At 34.2% G+C, this 19,253-nt stretch overlaps 3 protein-coding genes across 11 annotated transcripts in view; all 3 read left to right on the top strand.

The window, feature by feature from the left end:
- The window catches only part of bin1b (bridging integrator 1b), a 33,405-nt gene extending 27,226 nt beyond the window's left edge, over positions 1-6,179 (top strand). For 5 of the 9 annotated variants that reach the window (XM_051111995.1, XM_051111992.1, XM_051111993.1 and 2 more), the window contains 4 exons: positions 1,838-2,191; positions 2,402-2,467; positions 5,803-5,904; positions 5,987-6,179. In XM_051111995.1, the coding sequence (XP_050967952.1) occupies positions 1,838-2,191; positions 2,402-2,467; positions 5,803-5,904; positions 5,987-6,088 (624 nt within the window). In that variant the 3' untranslated portion in view covers positions 6,089-6,179. The remainder of the gene's footprint in view (positions 1-1,837; positions 2,192-2,401; positions 2,468-5,802; positions 5,905-5,986) is intronic. The other 4 variants (XM_051111998.1, XM_051111997.1, XM_051111996.1 and 1 more) reach the window with 2 other exon arrangements.
- Positions 6,180-11,056: 4,877 nt separating this feature from the next.
- On the top strand, positions 11,057-14,872 carry si:ch211-114n24.6 (uncharacterized protein LOC795591 homolog). Its single transcript, XM_051111999.1, has 4 exons — positions 11,057-11,221; positions 11,451-11,673; positions 11,775-11,923; positions 13,427-14,872. Exons 1-4 carry the CDS (start codon positions 11,219-11,221, stop codon positions 14,405-14,407), a joined length of 1,356 nt encoding a protein of 451 aa, XP_050967956.1. The 5' UTR covers positions 11,057-11,218; the 3' UTR covers positions 14,408-14,872.
- A 4,048-nt stretch (positions 14,873-18,920) lies between these two features.
- Positions 18,921-19,253, top strand: part of tuba8l4 (tubulin, alpha 8 like 4) — a 3,709-nt gene continuing 3,376 nt past the window's right edge. The window contains exon 1 of the mRNA XM_051112261.1: positions 18,921-19,085. Within this exon, the coding sequence (XP_050968218.1) occupies positions 19,083-19,085 (3 nt within the window). The 5' untranslated portion in view covers positions 18,921-19,082. The remainder of the gene's footprint in view (positions 19,086-19,253) is intronic.

Here is a 19,253-nt window from a genome sequence, read left to right as displayed (position 1 = left end):
ACGTCAACAGAAATTAAACCGTATCCAATAGTTTGAATAGTTACTGAAAAGTCTCCCAACTCATGTTCTGCAAAATTATTTATGCCGGAATTCATATTCTAAAAACAGACAAAAAATATATATATATATAAAAAAAAAAAAATAAATAAAATGCACAATTTGCAAATTTGTATTTGTATGTGAATCTTGCTACATGGTAAATTATATGATAACAGATTTCACTCATTTTTCTACCATATATTTGGAGTTATAAGATTTATACTGGAAAAAAATCTATTAAATTGAATAAATAATATATTGCATTTGTCAGGGTTATTATCCTAACCCTAACTAAAAATAAAAGTTATTAACATTTTTTTAATAGAAATAAAATAGAATAGAATTAATAGAAATGTATAGAAATTAATAGAAATGTATAGAAATTAATAGAAATTAATAGAAATTTGTTAATAGAAATTTGTTAATAGAAATTTATTTCAGTTGCCAAGGCACAAGATTTATACTGTAAAAAAAATCTATTAAATTAATGTATTGCAATTGTCAGGGTTATTATCCTAACACTAACTAAAAAAAAAAAAAAAAAAAAAAAAAAAAAAAAAAATCTTTTTGTTAATAGATATAAAATGAATTAATAGAAGTTCATAGAAATGAATAGATTAATAGAAATTTATAGAAACTAATTAATTCTAAATGAATAGAATTAATGAATTGAAATGTATAGAAATTAACAGAAATCGTTAATATAAATTTGTTAATATTCATTTATTTCTGTTTTTACATTAAATAATGTAATGCAATTGTCAGTTATCCTCACCCTGACCCTAACTAAAAATAAAAGCTAAAGTTATTAACATTTTTGTATTAATAAAAATCAAATAGAATAGAATTAATAGAGATGTATAGAAATTAATACAATTAATTAATAGAAATGTATAGACATAAATCAATTCTAAATTAATTAACCCTAACTAAAAAGGAAAGCTGAAGTTATTAACATTTTTGTTAATAGAAATCAAATAGAATAGAATGAATTAATAGACATTTATAGAAATTAATAGAAATGTATGTAAACAAATTAATTATAAATTAATACAATTAATAATAGAAATTAATAGAATTAATTAATAGAATTTTTAATAGAAATTAAGTTCAGTTGCCAAGGCACAAGATTTACACTGTAAAAAATCTATTAAAAATGTATTGCAATTGTCAATGTATTGGGTTATTATCCCAACCCTAACTAAAAATAAAAGCTAAAGTTATTAACATTTTAAAATGAATAGAAATTTATATAAATAAATAGAATAGAAATGTAAAGAAACTAATTTATTCTAAATAAATAGAATTAATTTACAGACATTTGTTAATAGAAATTTATTTCTAGATGCCAAGGCAACATTTCTAATTTTTGTGTAGTTGAAGTTGAAGAGGTAAAATTACTAACTAGAAATAAAAATTAAAACTGAAATCAAAATAAAAATGTTAAACCTAAATACTAATGTTTTAAATAAACCAAAACTAATAAAATGACAAAATTACCAAATATTTAACTACAACTGAAATATAACTGAAAGTCTAAAATAAAAGGTAACTCAAAATATTAATACAAAAACTACAAATAATACTAAAATAACTATTTTGGGAGTTTAGAATGAACAGTAATTCAAGTCTCCTCTTTATCTTTTTCTTAATTTATTCCCTTTTTCTTCCGAATTCTTTGTGCTTTTTGTCATATTGCCTGGCATTTACTCCCGGCATCTATTTTACCTTTCAAAACTCCCCAAAAATCTGCCCAAACCCAATAAACAATCCTGGCGACCCTTCCTTCCCATCCCAGCCTAGTCAGCCTCCTGCTGCAGACCCCTCCCAGCAGTGGGACTCAGATGACGAAGCTGTCGCTCAGCCTTATGGCCAGCAGCCATATGCGGCTCCTCAATGGGATGACGAGGTCACTCCTGCCGTTCAGCCGTATGAGCCTCCCAGCTGGGATGAGCAGGACAGCGTGTCAGACTGGGCCAATGAAACAGCTGCACCTGCGCAGCCAAACTGGGAGGACGATGGTGTGGAGTGCTGGGGCGAGGAAGGGTCCCAGGTAGGGCAAAAGCAAGACGCAGATACAAACTGGGCCAGTGGTACGGCTCAGACTTGGGAGGCGGAGTCAGAGCCGCCTCAGTGGGAGGAGCTTCGAAGTGTAAGAGTAACAAGATTAATTGTGGTTGTATTGTAGATAGAGTTAGGATGAATCAGAGGTAGATCATGTTGTTTTGTGGGTGTGGCGGGTTTCCATCGTGGTCATGTTGAATGTCAGTTTTTGTGTACATTTCTGTGTATAGCAGCTTTGTTTTATTCTGTTGAGTTGTTCAGGTGTAATTAAATGCTTCTCTTTATTCTTTGTATTTAGAATGAAGCGCCAACAGTGACAAATGGCTCATCAGATGCAGAGCTTCCTCCATCTGTTCTCTATAAGGTAAATTGCACTGGGAACCCAAGATTTATTAAAAAGCTAATCATGTTAGAAACATGTTAGCAACATGCTAATCATGCTAGCAACATGTTAATCGTTCTAACAACATGCTAGTAACCGGTTAATCATGCTAGAAACATGTTAGCAACATGCTAACCATGCTAGCAACATGTTAATCATTCTAACAACATGATAGTAACAGGCTAATCATGCTAGCAACATGTTAATCGTTCTAACGACATGCTAGTAACAGGTTAATCATGCTAGAAACATGTTAACAACATGCTAATCATGCTAGCAACATGTTAATCGTTCTAACAACATGACAGTAACAGGCTAATCATGTTAGCAACATGGTAATATTGCTACAAACATGTTAGTAACATACTTCATGCTAACACATGCTAGCAACATGCTTTTAATGTTAAAACATGATTAACAACATGCTAGTAACAGGTTGATCATGCTAAAACGTGTTAGCAACATGTTAATCGTTCTAACGACATGCTAGTAACAGGTTAATCATGCTAGAAACATGTAGCAACATGCTAATCATGCTAGCAACATGTTAATTGTTCCAACAGCATGCTAGTAACAGGCTAATCATGTTAGCAACATGGTAATATTGCTACAAACATGTTAGCAACATGCTACTTCTTGCTGACACATGCTAGCAACATGCTTTTAATGTTAAAACATGATTAACAACATGTTAATTGTGTTAACAACATGCTAATAACAGGCTGATCATGCTAAAAACGTGTTAGCAACATGCTAATCATGCTAGCAACATGTTAATTGTTCCAACAGCATGTTAGTAACAGGCTAATCATGTTAGCAACATGGTAATATTGCTAAAAACATGTTAGTAACATGCTACTTCATGCTAACACATGCTAGCAACATGCTTTTAATGCTAAAACATGATTAACAACATGCTAATTGTACTAACAACATGCTAATAACAGGCTGATCATGCTAAAAACATGTTAGCTAAATGCTAAATACATGGTAATCATGTTAGCAACATGGTAATATTGTTACAAACATGTTAGCAACATGCTACTTCATGCTAACACATGCTAGCAACATGCTTTTAATGTTAAAACATGATTAACAACATGTTAATTGTGCTAACAACATGCTAATAACAGGTTGATCATGCTAAAACCTGTTAGCAACATGCTAATCATGCTAGCAACATGTTAATCGTTCTAACGACATGCTAGTAACAGGTTAATCATGCTAGAAACATGTAGCAACATGCTAATCATGCTAGCAACATGTTAATTGTTCCAACAGCATGCTAGTAACAGGCTAATCATGTTAGCAACATGGTAATATTGCTACAAACATGTTAGCAACATGCTACTTCTTGTTGACACATGCTATCAACATGCTTTTAATGTTAAAACATGATTAACAACATGTTAATTGTGCTAACAACATGCTAATAACAGGCTGATCATGCTAAAAACGTGTTAGCAACATGCTAATCATGCTGGCAACATGTTAATTGTTCCAACAACATGCTAGTAACAGGCTAATCATGTCAGCATCATGGTAATATTGCTACAAACATGTTAGCAACATGCTACTTCATGCTGACACATGCTAGCAACATGCTTTTAATGTTAAAACATGATTAACAACATGTTAATTGTGCTAACAACATGCTAATAACAGGCTGATCATGCTAAAAACGTGTTAGCAACATGCTAATCATGCTAGCAACATGTTAACAACATGCTAATCATGCTAGCAACATGTTAATTATTCTAACAACATGATAGTAATAGGTTAATGCTAGAAACATGTTAGCTAAATGGTAAATACATGGTAATCATGTTAGCAACATGGTAATATTGCTACAAACATGTTAGCAACGTATTAAAACATGTTAAAACATGCTAATAACAGGCTAGTCATGGTACAAACATGTTAGCAACATGCTAATCACGTTACAAACATGTTAGCAACATGTTAAAACATGCTAATAACAGGCTAGTCATGCTACAAACATGTTAGCCACATGCTAATCATGTTACAAACATGTTAGCAACATGTTAAACATGCTAATCATGCTAGCAACATGTTAGTAACAGGTCAATCATATTAAAAACATGTTACCAACATACTACATGCTAATAACGCTAGCAACAGGCTAATCATGTTAAAGACATGCTAACTACACACTAATCATACTAATGACAATGCTAATCATGCTATAAACTTGTTAGCAACATGTTAACTACACGTTAATTATGGTAACAACATGCTAGTAATAAGCTAATCATGTTAAAAACATGCTAACAACATACTTGTAACTGGTTATTCATGCTAAAAACATGTTAACTGCATGCTAATCATGCTAACATGTTAATTATGTTAAAAATATGTTAACAACATGCTAATCATGTTAAAAATATATTAGCAATATGGCAATAATGTTAAAACATCCTAACTACATCCTAATAATGTTAGCAACATGCTAATTATGTTAAAACGTGCTAGCAACATGGTAATCATGCTAAAAACATGCTAGTAACAGGCTTTTCATGCTAAAAAACATGTTACCAGCATAGTAATCATGTTAGAAACATGTTAACAATATGTTAGTAATGATAAAAACTACATGCTAGTAACAGGCTAATCATGCTAAAAACATGCTAACAACATGTTAATCATGCTATAAACATCTCAATTTTCAAACTTAAAGGCTTTACAATTACTTTAAACTTTCAGGCTAGGCTTTCCCAAGCCAACCTAAAGTTTGTCTTGACGAACCTTTTTATCTAGTTATATAATACATACAGTATTACTTTATTTTACTGTAATTCAAATAAAAAAGTTTAAAATAGTTATATTTTGAAATATTATTACAAATTATAATAATGTTTTCTGTATTTTAATAGATTTTAAATGTAATTTATTACATATAATACATAGTAAAAACAGTAAAATGTTTAGAAATGGTCAATTATTTTATTATTTAGAAATTTGAAATTATTTATAATAATTGGATTCTATATTTTAATATTTTTTTAAATTAAATTTAAATTGAATTTTCAGCATCATTACTCCAGTCTTTAGTGTCACAAGATCCTTCAGAAAACATTCCAATATTCTGATTTGCTGCTCAAGAAATATTTATCAGAGATGAAAACAATTGTTCTGCTTAATATGTTTATTTATTTTTGTAACAATGTAAAAACCTTTACTGTCACTTGATCAATTTAAAACATCTTTCATAAGTGAATGTTTTTATTTCTTTACTTTTCAAAATTTCGAATAATGGTATGTGTATGAACAGAATTTACTAACATGATTTTTTGTAGGTGAAAGTGATGCATGACTACGGAGCAACAGACAGTGATGAACTTGACCTGAAGGCTGGTGACACTGTGCTTGTGCTTCCCTTTGCCAACCCAGACGAACAGGTCAGTCATGGCACCCATGTTTATACATACACTCACACACAATCAGACAATGACTCATTGTCTTTTTGTTTTGTGTTTGCAGGATGAAGGCTGGTTATTGGGCGTAAAAGAGTCACACTGGCTTCAGAATAAAAACCTCCTAGCTAAAGGAGTCTTCCCTGAAAACTTCACCCAGAAACTGTGAGCGGAACAGCCCTCTCAGAATCACCTGTTCTTACCCTTCGTTTTCTCACCACTTTACTGTGATAACATTTTTTATAAAACATCTTCAAAAATTAGGGCTTCTCATGTAAGCAAAAAAAAAAAAGCTCTGTTCTATATACTGTGGTCACTTTGTAGATTTGGAGTAATGATACATGATAAAAGACATTAGAAAATATTTGCAGTAGCATATTTTACACTAAATGTCATAGAGTGATATGGGCCACGTACACACTGCAGCCAAACTGCTTTTCAGTTCACCTTTTGGTGTTTAATCCTCATCTGTACACTCACACTTCAGTCATTTACGGGAGTGACAACCACATTTACAAAATGTCTTTGCGTGCAACTGAAGAGAACAACTTGTTAATGACATATTTTAATAAGATGTGCTCTTCTTTATGCATACAAGCCTTGACTTGATGTGTGTTGCCAGGTCTTCCCAGAAAAACAAAAACAGTATACAAGAACAGGAAAAAATAAACCTAAATAAATCCAAATGATTTATATTGGAAATAAGACAAAAATATGGCAACCTGCACCTGCCTATTTTAACAATTCAATAAACTGGATCACTTTATAAGCCAAACGACAAGGCCAGATACACATAATAAGTGGACATGGCAACACTGCAAGAGCACGTTCTGTGAAGCACACTTTCAAAAATAAACAAAACACAATGCCTCTGTCAACAGCGATTTGGTTAAAATTGCTGAATGTAATAAATATTTGGTTGCTGTAGTATTACACTGGTCAAAAAATACAGCCATATTTAAATGCGGTTGTCACTGCTGAAACTTAGTGTGAACGTGGCCATTGACACAATTAAAAATCTTTAACAGGGATGAAGACTGGGACGATTTGATTGGTGTTTGTCATTGGGCCATTTTGGGAAGTTATAACCATCTGATTTTTTGCCCTAAACTGAATATGGCGCACATCAGTCAATGTATTTCAGTGAAATCTTTTACTCTTCTGCTTAAAGTCAACATGAAATTACCGTGCACAATTCTTCCGTGCTTGTTCCACATACTGCAAAATAAAACAAATGTGACCCTGGACCACAAAACCAGTCATAAGGGTCAATTTTTGGAAACTGAGATTTGTATATTTAGTTATCATTTGAATAAATAAGCTTTCAATTAATGCAATGATTGCAAAAAAAAATCTAAATATTCAGAAATTAGCAATGCATATTACTAATCAAAATGTAAGTTTAGATGTATTTATGATAGGAAGTCCCACTGTACAGTATATTCTTTATTATTCAGAAATACACCATATTTTGGGAATAAAGTGGGAAGTGCAAACTTCATTTCATGTTGACTTTAAATCAGGAAAAAGGGACTCTTTTGCTGGTTTTATTATCTCTAGATTCTCCTGTACATGTAGAGCCACTTCAGTATTTTAACATGTTGTTCCTTAGATGGGGTTTCTAGCTCTGCATGCGAGGGGTTCATCTCATTACTTTTATGATCAAAAACTTTATATTTATGTTTTTCTTTGTCTATTATTGAGGTCTTCAAGTATGCCACCAAAGATAATTATGCGATGGGACAAACCACTGTATTGTACTGTATAAACAACAGTTTGCTTGAAACACATTTTGCAATGTATTTTAAAATCAAAAAGGTTTAAACTTTTCTCAAGGTTGCATGAATGTTTTATAGTTCCTTTTAGACGGGTACACAAAGGCTTTATTCTTTAAAGAACTGGAGATCAGACAAATGTCATTTCATGATCTTGCTAACAATTAAAATAGAAAAATACAGATTTTAATTTTAATATTGATATGGGAAAATGTAGTCTGTGATGCACTGATATTATGATGACAGGCAACATTAGGTTGGAAACGCTGAATGAACTGAGGGGGGCTTATTCACTCACTTTCCACCACTGTGATCCAGGCCAAATCTGTTATTTAAAAAGGCAAAATTATGCTCGTCTGCAACCGAATTTGGATATATGCCTGGTTACACTCTTCTCTGTCATTTGATAAATTACTACTGCCATGCTCAACAGAAATATGTACACTAACATCTCTTTTTAAAATTCAATTCTCTGTGTTAATCTCTGATTCTATGCTAATTACATCAGATGAGATTGATGAGAAATGACAAAGACTTAAATTCAGTATTTCAGCACATTTAGCACCTGGCTAAAATGGATTGGTTGAAATGCCGAAGTGCTGCAACTAAATCGCTCCTCTATTATAATGCCTAATGATATAATCTGATATCCAACATACAGGGAATCTGCTTTTGCCAAAACAGTGTAAAATCTCCCAAGGGTAAATTAGCTGCTAATTTGTGAACTCTTGTGACTGACTTTGTCAGTGTGTACTGTGTAAATCTGACCTGTTTAGATATCGGAGTTGTAATTTTCCTACCTGGTAAGCTCTATATTTGAATCAGTTTTGAATATTAAAATATTTATCCGGCCTTTGAACCAACAGACAGCTGTAAGAGGTTTAGTCTATTCACTTTTCCTCCTAATAAAAACATGTGAATGTTCAATGACTATAAATATCTGAATGATAAATGTTCTGGTATTTAAAACCAGCCTGTGGAAAAACTAAGATGTATCACATTAACTATATACACATTTTATAGAAAGGGAAAATGTCCTGCAGCATTTTGGTAGCTTAGGATGTTCTGTCTTAACATGCAGTTCTCTGTAAGAAACACCCTGTCAAGAAGCCTTCAAGAAGTATATTAAAATTGAAATTATACTGAAATTATAGCGTCCTCTCGTTCATTTCACATCATAAATCCACTTTTAAAAGGCCATAAAACTAGGCCTCACTTGTTTCTTAATCTTCTAATGTGATATTACCAATCAAAACAATACAAAAAGACAGCACTTTGATAACCTCCTTACTCCTTGGCCAACAGAAATGCAAGCCTATGAGTTTCAGAATATGTAACACAGGTTATAACAGCTACTAACAATTTAAACAAAGCTCCAGCCTCCCCCAACTGACTTGATTACATGTTTCATGTGCATTTATTGTCATGGGAACAGTCTGGGAACAGATGAGATGTTTGTTCCTGAGCTCCATGGCCACCCAGCCGGTTAACAATAGTACAGACTTAATTAGTGTACAGAAATGACATAGCAAGTGGTTCAGGTGAGTTGGGGTCAGTTTGCACCGCTTGTGTAGAGACAGAAACAAACAGAAAGAGCTTTTAGAGCTGTTAGTATCCTTTGAGTATAACTTCATAAACACACAAAATGCTAAAACACATGGAGAAGACAAAATGGTTGAAAAAACAAGGAAATCTAACAATTTTAGAGAATATAATAATAACATTAATGTCTTCTCAACAAGATGCATAACATTCATATCTATACTACATACAAGTTTACATACCACTTTTTAAAAATAATACATACAGTTGATGTCAAAAGTTTACATACACCTTGCAGAATCTGCAAAATGTTAATTATTTTACCATACAAAATGCATAAGATATTTTACATAAAAGATGTTAACATGTCCACAAGAGAACTAAATAATGACCCTGTCCAAAAATACATAAGCTTGATTCTTAATACTGTGTTGTTACCTGAATGATCCACAGCTGTGGGTTTTTTTTTGTTTAGCGATAGTTGTTCATTAGTCCCTTGTTTGTCCTGAACAGTTAAACTTTTTTGTGTATTTGAACCCTTTCCAACAATGACTGTACGATTTTGAGATCCATCTTCATACTGAGTACAACTGAGGGACTCATATGCAACTATTACAAAAAGGTTCAAACACTCACTAATGCTTCAGAAGGAAAAACAATACATTAAGAGCCAGGGGTGGGGTGAAAACTTTTTGAATTTAAAGATTAGTGTAAAATTAACTTATTTTGTCTTCTGAAGTATCTTCTGTAGCTTCTGAAGGGCAGTACTAAATGAAAAAACTATGATATTTGGGAAAAAAAGGGAAAAAAAATTACACCCCCCCCCCCCCGATCTTAATGCATTGTTTTTCCTTCTGGAGCATCAGTGAGTGTTTGAACCTGTTGTAATAATTGCATATGAGTCCCTCAGTTGTCCTCAGTGTGAAAAGATGGATCTCAAAATCATAGTCATTTTGGGAAAAGGTTAAAATACACAAAAAATAATTTAATTTGTGGAACCTGAAGGATCTTTCTGAATAACAGCAGGCAGTTGAACTGTTCAGGACAAACTAAGGAACTCGTAAACAACTATCATTAAACAAACAAAAAAAAAAAAACAGCTGTGGATCAGTCAAGTAGTATTAAGAATCAAGTGTATGTAAACTTTTGAACAGGGTCATTTTTACAAATGATGCTATTATTTTTTTCTTGTGAACTATATGTAAAAATCTTTTATGTGAAATACCCTATTCGGGTCAGTACTAAATAAAAAATAACAAGCATTTTGTATGATCCCTCTTATTTTGCAGATTCTGCAAGGTGTATGTAAACTTTTGACCTCAACTGTATAACAGCATAATAGAGTCCACACTACAACTATAATGACACAGTGGATCAATATCATTGGAATCACTTTTCAGAGTGGTTTTCCCAATATTGAAAACCAAACTTTTAAGTATTTAGATTAAGCTAATAATTAAACATTATTGTCTGGTAGTATGGATGCTCATATAGTTATTGTTACAGTTTTCATTTTATCAAATCATGAGCAAATCAATTCATAAGCAAATGTATGAGCAATAGTGATTGTGCCACAGTGTGTGTCAAAGGTTGTTGGAGCAAAAATTAAGTTTACACTCCTTTCCGCTCTTGCATTTTTAGCTTGTTCTTTAATCGGTGATGCAAACCTCACCAAAGATGTGATCCACCAATGCAGGGTTAAATATTAATGTCTGTGGATGAGTGGACTAGTGTTGACCTGTTAGAGTGTGTCTTTTGCATGAAACAAGAAGCACTGGGATGTGACTGGGCCTGTTTGTTCAGTGCACTGTGGTCATTTATGATTGACATTCACACAATTGGACTTAACCCCTTTGTTGCCAACAACAAACCATGTTACCATGACATCAGCTTGCTCTTTATATAGTGATGATATCGTCACAGAGAACATACACAACATTTCTCAACCGAACTCTTGACGTCGGCCAGAGGAAAGTTCTACAATGGTAGGATGTTTTAAATTATTTACTTGTACAATGCATTATTTATAATAATAAACAATTGTAATTGACTTTTTTGACTTTATTTTATAAATCTGGATTGTCTTGATAATGGTTGTCAGTTTTAGTTTTGTATTTTTAAGAATTAAAAGATATAGCTCAATTTTTGCCCAAGAGCAAGTTAAATGTCCTCAACTTTAACTAGTTTTAACCATGCTTCTAATTTACACCCTAGCGTGAATGCATCTCAGTCCATGTCGGCCAGGCAGGTGTGCAGATGGGCAATGCATGCTGGGAGCTGTATTGCCTAGAGCATGGAATCCAGCCAGATGGTCAGATGCCAAGTGATAAAACGATTGGCGGGGGCGATGACTCCTTTAACACCTTCTTTAGTGAGACTGGAGCTGGGAAACATGTTCCTAGAGCAGTCTTTGTTGACCTGGAGCCCACCGTCATTGGTAATGAAACTGATTCCCCTTGTATAATTCTACAGTGAAGAACACTGTAAAGTGAAATGTTTTTCCATCAATTTCGTAAAATTATCCACTTGATTTTCCAGATGAGGTGCGCACAGGTACCTACCGCCAGCTGTTCCACCCTGAACAACTGATCACTGGTAAAGAGGATGCTGCCAACAATTACGCCCGTGGGCACTACACCATTGGCAAGGAGATCATTGACCTGGTGCTAGACAGGACTCGCAAACTTGTAAGAAAATCATGGGGTCAAAAAGTTGTCTTTATCTTGGGTGTTGCATTAGAGCAGGGTTTCACAAATCTAGTCCTGGAGGGCCACTGTCCTGCAGAGTTTAGCTCAAACCTTGATCAAGCTCACCTACAGTTGAGGTCAAAAGTTTGCATACACTTTGAAGAATCTGCAAAATGTGAATTATTTTACCAAAATAAGAGGGTTCATACAAAATGCATGTTATTTGTTATGTAGTACTGACCTGAATAAGATATTTCACATAAAAGACGTTTACATATAGTCCACGAGAGAAAATAATAGTTGAATTTATAAAAATGACCCCTTTCAAATTTAACATATGCCTGATTTTTAATACTGTGTTGTTACCTGAATGATCCACAGGTAAGTGTTTTTTTTTTTGTTTTGTTTTGTTTAGTAATAGTTGTTCATGAGTCCCTTGTTTGTCCTGAACAGTTAAACTGGCCGCTGCTCTTCCCACAAATTCTTTGGTTTTTCAGAGTTTTTGTTTATTTGAACCCTTTCAAACAATGACTGTATGATTTTGAGATCCATCATTTTACACTGAGGACAACTGAGGGACTCATATGCAACTATTACAGAAGGTTCAAACGCTCACTGATGCTTCAGAAGGAAAAAAACAATGAGTGGGGGGAGGGGGGTGAAAACTTTTTTGAATTGAAGATCAGGGTAAATTTAACTTATTTTGTCTGCTGGGAAACATGTAAGTATCTTCTGTAGATTCTGAAGGGCAGTACTAAATGAAAAAAAAATTATATTTAGTCAAAATAAGAAAAATGTACACATATTCATTCTGTTCAAAAGTTTTCATCCCCAGCTCTTAATAAATTGTATTTCCTTCTGGAGCATCAGTGAGCGTTTGAACCTTTTGTAATAGTTGCATATGAGTCCCTCAGTTGTCCTCAGTGTGAAAAGAAGAATCTCAAAATCAAATAGTCATTGTTTGAAAGGGTTCAAATACACAAAAATTCTGAATGGGACCTTAAGGATTTTTCTGAAGAACAGTGGGCAGTTTAATTGTTCAGGACAAACAAGGGACTCATGAACAACTATCACTAAACAAACAAACAAACAACAAACACAGCTGTGGATCATTCCGGTAACACAGTATTAAGAATCAAGCATACGTAAACTTTTGAACGGGTCATTTTTATAAATTCAACTATTATTTACTCTTGTGGACTATATGTAAACATCTTTTATGTGAAATATCTTATTCAGGTCAGTACTACATAACAAATAACATGCATTTTGTATGAACCCTCTTATTTTGGTAAAATAAACATTTTGCAGATTCTGCACAGTGTATGAAAAAGTATGACTTATAACTGTACCTGTGATTTCCTAGTGTTGCTGAAGACCTTAAGGTTGCTCGGGTGCGTTGGATCTGGGTTGAAGCTAAACTCTGAAGGGCAAGATTTGAGGAACCCTGCATTAGACAAATCCTGGCCAGTGATTGTTGAAATAACTCATTCAATCTTGCAGGCTGATCAGTGCACTGGGCTCCAGGGCTTCCTGATCTTCCACAGTTTTGGTGGTGGCACCGGCTCTGGATTCACCTCTCTCCTAATGGAACGGCTCTCTGTTGACTATGGAAAGAAGTCAAAACTAGAATTCGCCATTTATCCAGCTCCTCAAGTGTCCACTGCAGTGGTAGAGCCCTACAACTCCATCCTTACCACCCACACCACCCTCGAGCACTCCGACTGTGCCTTCATGGTGGACAACGAGGCCATCTATGACATCTGTCGCAGAAACCTCGACATCGAGCGCCCCACCTACACAAACCTCAACAGGCTGATCGGGCAGATCGTTTCCTCCATCACAGCATCCCTGCGTTTCGACGGAGCCCTGAATGTAGATCTGACCGAGTTCCAAACCAACTTGGTGCCTTATCCACGTATCCACTTCCCTCTGGCCACCTACGCCCCAGTGATCTCCGCAGAGAAAGCCTACCATGAGCAGCTGTCAGTTGCGGAAATCACCAACGCTTGCTTCGAGCCAGCCAACCAGATGGTGAAGTGCGACCCTCGTCACGGCAAGTACATGGCTTGCTGTCTTCTCTACCGTGGAGATGTCGTTCCCAAAGACGTCAACTCTGCCATCGCCACCATCAAAACCAAACGTACCATCCAGTTTGTGGACTGGTGTCCCACTGGATTCAAGGTAGGCATCAACTACCAGCCTCCAACCGTGGTTCCAGGAGGTGACCTGGCTAAGGTACAGCGTGCTGTATGTATGCTGAGCAACACCACCGCCATTGCTGAAGCCTGGGCTCGTCTGGATCACAAGTTCGATCTGATGTACGCCAAGAGAGCTTTCGTTCATTGGTATGTGGGTGAAGGTATGGAGGAAGGCGAGTTCTCAGAGGCCAGAGAAGACATGGCTGCCCTGGAGAAGGATTATGAAGAGGTGGGAACAGACAGCGTCGGAGAAGAGGGCGAGGAAGAAGGAGAGGAGTATTAAAGGAATCTCCACACCATCTGGTCAGATAGTATATGCACTGTAACAGAATATTGTTTTGCGTTCCCTATTCTCATTTGAAAGCTGTATTTGATATGTAGTTTATGTGGCTTTTTACATGGTTATTGATGGAAGATATCAGCCTGTTTTTGTTTGTCGGTGTCAGTGTATAAATATGAACAAGTCATCCACATGACTCATGTAGGTCAACCTCCAAGTGCATGTGACAGACTATAAAGGTTAAGGTGATATCTTTTAAAGACTTCATATTGACTCTTGAGTTGTTTGTCTGTTTTACTGAGTTGCTTGTCATAAAACTAAGTTCATCAGCAAAGAAGTTACTAACAACAGTTACTATAGTGAGGTTTAAATATTACAATGCTAACTACCATGCTAATAGCTTTTGTTTTCTTGGTTTAAGTGCTCAGGGGTAATAATAAAAGACTGGGTGTTACTGTGCCACCTGAAGACTGCTTGTGTAATGTCTTTGTAATTCGACTGCCTGAAGACTAGGAGAATGCAAATGAGGAACACATTGAAAAGGTGCCATGGAAGCAATCAACAAAAGTTTTACATTCTAGCACAATTTGCATGCCTTTAGTTCATGAGTCAGTCAAGTCTGTTTCAGCATGTCAGATGCCCTTGTACAGACTCGAAGTTTAAAATTATGCCAAATTCTAGTAAAATTTGAAACATATCAGTTGTTGAGATGAATGACATAAATGTCACTTTAAGATAATGTCATTCCAAGACTAAGGTTTAAAAGTAAATCTTAAGTAGAAACACTTTAAGTGGTAAAAATTTCCAGCTGTTTCAACTTAAAAACGTCACTATATTTACCTTAAATTTTTAAGCATAATCAACCTGGTTGTACAAGTGATATCAACATAAATTACATTAAATTAACTTAAAAATCAAGTTAAATTTTACGTAACTTAACTTTAAACTGCTTAGGGTATTTTTCTTATTTATTTTGTTAAAAAATAATTGCCATGACTTCATCTAATTTCATAATAGTGGATTAAAAAGTATAAAAATTAATTGGTAAAAAGGGACTTAGACTTGTTTATTTGTAAATACAGTCAAAAGTGCATGTGCAAAATATTTTTTTTACCAAACTAAGAGGGATTATACAAAATACATGTTATTTTTTAATTAGTACTGACCTGAAATAGATATTTTACATTTTCAGATGTTTGCTTATAGTCTACAAGAGAAAATTATAGTTGACCCTGGTCAAAAGTTTATATACACTTGATTCTTAACACTGTGTTGATACCTGAATAACCCGGGGGGTGAAAACTTTTTGAATTTGAAGATCAGGGTAAGTTTAACTTATTTTGTCTGCTGGGAAACATATCTTATATAGCTTCTGAAGGGCAGTACTAAAAGGGAAAAAACATTATATCTAGGCAAAATAAGAAAAATGTACACTTGCTCATTCCGTTCAAAAGTTTATACCCTTGATGCATCATTTTTCCTTCTGAAGCATCAGTGAGCGTTTGAACATTACATGAGTCCCTCAGTAACTGTTCAGGACAAACTAGGGACTCATGAACAACTATCACTAAACCACAGCTAAAACACAGCTGTGGATTCAGGTAGCAACACAGTATTAAGAATCAAATGTATGTAAACTTTTGAACAGAGTCATTTTTATAAATTCAACTATTATTTTCTCTTGTGGATTACATGCAAACATCAAATATCTTATTCAGGTCAGTACTAAATAAAAAATAACATGCATTTTGTATGATCCCTCTTATTTTGGTATAATAATTAACATTTTGCAAATTGTGCAAGGTGTATGGGAACTTTTGACTTCAACTGTATTTAAAATATTTGTAGCACTTAAATCCTTTTTAAAGTTTTTTCAGTGTGAGGTGAGATTGCAAATAATTCCAGACACAAAATGGTAATTTTTACAAACAATGCTCTAATTTACATGGAGGATCATCTATTTGCATGCAAAGCAAGCACTTAACAGCTCATTATACATACAGCTCTTTTTTACTTAACTTTTTTAAACAAATCTGCCCCACCCTGTCTGACGCTGGAAGAAGATCGAAGATCACTTTCACCAAACACAAGATGAATTTTATGGTCTCTCACATCTGAGAGCATAATAATAACATAATTTAAACTTGACCCTTTCCTAGCTTCTTTCCTCTCATATGCTGACACAAATGCACTGCCCTCTGCTTAAAACCACCAACAGCCCTACCAGGCATTCCAGACATTCTCTGTTGAGTCCTTCTCTAAACATTTAGACTTATCTAAGCCACAAAATCTTGTGTGGGGAAAGAGTGAGAAAGCATTATTGCAGTCAGTGTGGTTGTTGTGAACATACTGTACAATGCTGTCGTCTAGTTTAGAGCATATCTGCTGAGGATTCCTGCAGAGCAGGTCTGGATTCATGGCATATCTGTAAAAAGTGCAAAGTTCATGATATACGTGAGGTTGCGTGTGCAAGACGTGAAGCAAATGTGGCTCTGTTATTGCAACACGTTTTCAGGCCTGATTAAATATGTTCTGGGTTTTGAACATAGTAAATGTAGCAAATGCCCTTTAAGCAACTTTGCTAAAATTATTTTTTATTATTATAAGAAAGCTCTGGGAAGAAATCAAGGTTCAGAAATGATTTGTCCTTTAGATGTCATTCAAAAATAAAAACCTATTATTTTTGAAAGCAATGTCAAGAAATACATTTTATTATAAAAATTAATGCATGACCCTTGACCACAAAACCAGTCATAAGGTTATATTTTTGTAAATGAGATTTATACATAAATAAATAAATAAGCTTTCTATGGATGTATGGTTTGTTAGGATAGGACAATATTTGGCTAAGATATTTGAAAATTTGGAATCTGAGGGTGCAAAAAAATCAAAATAAGAAAATCACCTTTAATGTTGTCCAAGTAAGGTTATTCGCAATGCATATTACTAATCAAATATTACGTTTTGATATATTTAAAAAAAAGAAAAATATTAAATATCTCAATGGAACATGATCTTTACTTGATATCCTAATGATTTTTGGCATAGAAGAAAAGTCAATAATTTTGACCCATAAAAATTGTATTGTTAGCTATAGCTACAAATATACCCATGCTACTTATGGCTGGTTTTGTGGCCCAGGGTCACATATATAAATGCAATAGGTTTGGTGAAAGCTGACATCAAATGTTTTAACAATAATCTTTATGCTTACAATGTGTTAAAAAATTAAGCTAGTGCATAATGGGTTTTCAGTCTTTAATGATTCTCATGATTTTAATTTTAAAATTTAAAATACATGTGTAATGTGCATATGTACGTTTATGTGTAAAGACCCCATTTATACAGTAAATTACTTTAAAAATTCCAAAATATCATTTTGATAATATTTAGTTTCTTTTATATTTTTCCTACTCACTTCTAGGCTTATTTTTTAAATAGAAAATTAATTTTTATCACTGTTTTCTCTAAACGTTTTACTGGCCCCTTAGCACTACCTTAAAGTCCCCTGAGTTTGAAACCTCTTTTATGATACTTATGTTTTGGTGTTTAGTCCTTTTTTTAAAGTTTGACAGTCCTAATTCACTTTACATTACAGTCCACTTTACATTGATTCACCTTATATTGACAATAACTTGCTGAATATTGGTAAAAAAAAAAAAAAAAAAAAAAACTATATATATATATATATATCAACTTTCCTGTTTCCTTTCCACAGGTTAATGGTTTGGGACAGTTTTCATTTATCAGTGAACTATTTCTTCAAGTCAACTGTTAAATTATATAATTTAAAATAAAGAGCTGGTCAAACATAAATGTGACCCTGGTCTTAATTAGCACAGGTATATTTGTAGCAATAGGCAAAAAGAAAAACATAGTATGGGTCAAATTTATCTTTTTTTATGTAAAAAAATCAATAGGATATTAGGCAGAGATCATGTTCCATTAAGATACATTTGTAAATTTCCTACTGTAAATATATCAATTCAGTTTTTGATTAGTAACATGCATTGGTAAGGACTTCATTTGGACAACTTCAAAGGCGATTTTCTCAATATTTTGATTATTTTGCACCCTCAGATTACAGATTTTCAAATAGTTGTATATCGGCCAAATATCGTCCTGTCTTAACAAACCATACATCAATGGAAACCTTATTTATTTAGCTTTTTAGATTATGTACAAAGGGTTTTGTGATCCAGGGTCACAAATGGTGGAAATGTCTAACCTTTTCTTAAAACCTTTTTAAGTCTGACTTACAAACCTAACATCTGTTTTTGTCCGATGTGGTCATAAGGGTTTAGGACGGATATTACTAAATATATATCATAAAAACGACCTCGCTCAGTGTCCAATATTTGCGTAGGCTGCAAATTGCGGATTTTTTGTTTACAGTTTAAATGAAAAACCCCCTCCCTTGCCTCACTATGCACTTTCCATCCACTGGCAATCTTTCTCTTCCTGAATGGGTCGTTTCACACATAAAGTTCCGCCCAAACGTTCCCTCCTTTTCTTACTCGTGTCCGCTAACTGTCGCTCCCGCCAGAGCGAAGCCAGAGCCCCGCCTCTCCTCCATCCGGTCGCGCGCCGCTATATAAACGTAGCCTGGCCCCTTCCGCAGCAATTCTGCCTTCATTCTCCGAACCCTTAACGTCGGTCTGAAGGAAAATCTGACAAAATGGTGAGTCATATTTCCAAGTCTATTTTCAGTAAATAGCACAGGAGACTATTTTCTGTGTGTAAAACGTTCTTTTACAGCCTGAGATGTTCGTGTTTAGCACGAAATTACTTGAATGATTTTTCAATTAAATTTAGAGAACCCGTCTTTCTCAAAATGTAAGACAGAAGC

This window comes from Labeo rohita, chromosome 6, assembly GCF_022985175.1.
Source record: "Labeo rohita strain BAU-BD-2019 chromosome 6, IGBB_LRoh.1.0, whole genome shotgun sequence".
NCBI lineage: Eukaryota > Metazoa > Chordata > Actinopteri > Cypriniformes > Cyprinidae > Labeo > Labeo rohita.
This window is presented reverse-complemented; position numbering and strand designations above follow the sequence as displayed.

Coding starts and splice junctions, on each gene's coding strand:
- si:ch211-114n24.6 (XM_051111999.1), top strand. Junction 11,674..11,774: donor CCTGGAGCCCACCGTCATTG/GTAATGAAACTG, acceptor TTGATTTTCCAG/ATGAGGTGCGCACAGGTACC. Junction 11,924..13,426: donor TAGACAGGACTCGCAAACTT/GTAAGAAAATCA, acceptor TCAATCTTGCAG/GCTGATCAGTGCACTGGGCT.